The 406-nt window shown below is 45.6% G+C and overlaps 1 protein-coding gene across 1 annotated transcript in view; it reads left to right on the top strand.

Moving 5' to 3' along the window:
- Positions 1–406, top strand: part of LOC119594792 (hemicentin-2-like) — a gene marked incomplete in the record, with an annotated part of 20,483 nt that overhangs the window by 3,806 nt on the left and 16,271 nt on the right. Inside the window, 1 exon segment of the mRNA XM_037943881.1 lies at positions 33–224. Within this exon segment, the coding sequence (XP_037799809.1) occupies positions 33–224 (192 nt within the window).

The following is a 406-nucleotide window of genomic DNA, read 5'->3' as shown; positions in this document are numbered from 1 at the left end:
CGATTTCTTTTTCTCTTCCTCTTTTCTTTCAGGATATCCCCCTCCTCGGCGCCTCTGGTACCAGGGATCGCAGGCTCTCGTGTCCTCCTCCAGAGTCCTCGTAGGAACTGGTGGGCGCGACCTGACCTTGGTGGGCGTAGGACCCAGGGACGCGGGGACGTACGTGTGCGTGGCCGTGAATCCTGCGGGAGAGGCTCAGCTGAGCACTGCCGTCGTGGTCGTTGGTGAGTGGGTTGACATATTCTGTGAGGGAGATTATTTTTAAATCGCTCTGGTAAATGTTTAAAAAATAGTATAGATAAATAATAGAAAAAAATGTAATTAAAGTGATCATTAAAAAAAAATTGTGTAACTGAAGTGTTCGTAAAAAGAAAAGAAAAGAATTATGTGTAATTGACGTGTTCAT

Source organism: Penaeus monodon, chromosome 34 (assembly GCF_015228065.2).
Source record: "Penaeus monodon isolate SGIC_2016 chromosome 34, NSTDA_Pmon_1, whole genome shotgun sequence".
Classification (NCBI taxonomy): domain Eukaryota; kingdom Metazoa; phylum Arthropoda; class Malacostraca; order Decapoda; family Penaeidae; genus Penaeus; species Penaeus monodon.
This window is presented reverse-complemented; position numbering and strand designations above follow the sequence as displayed.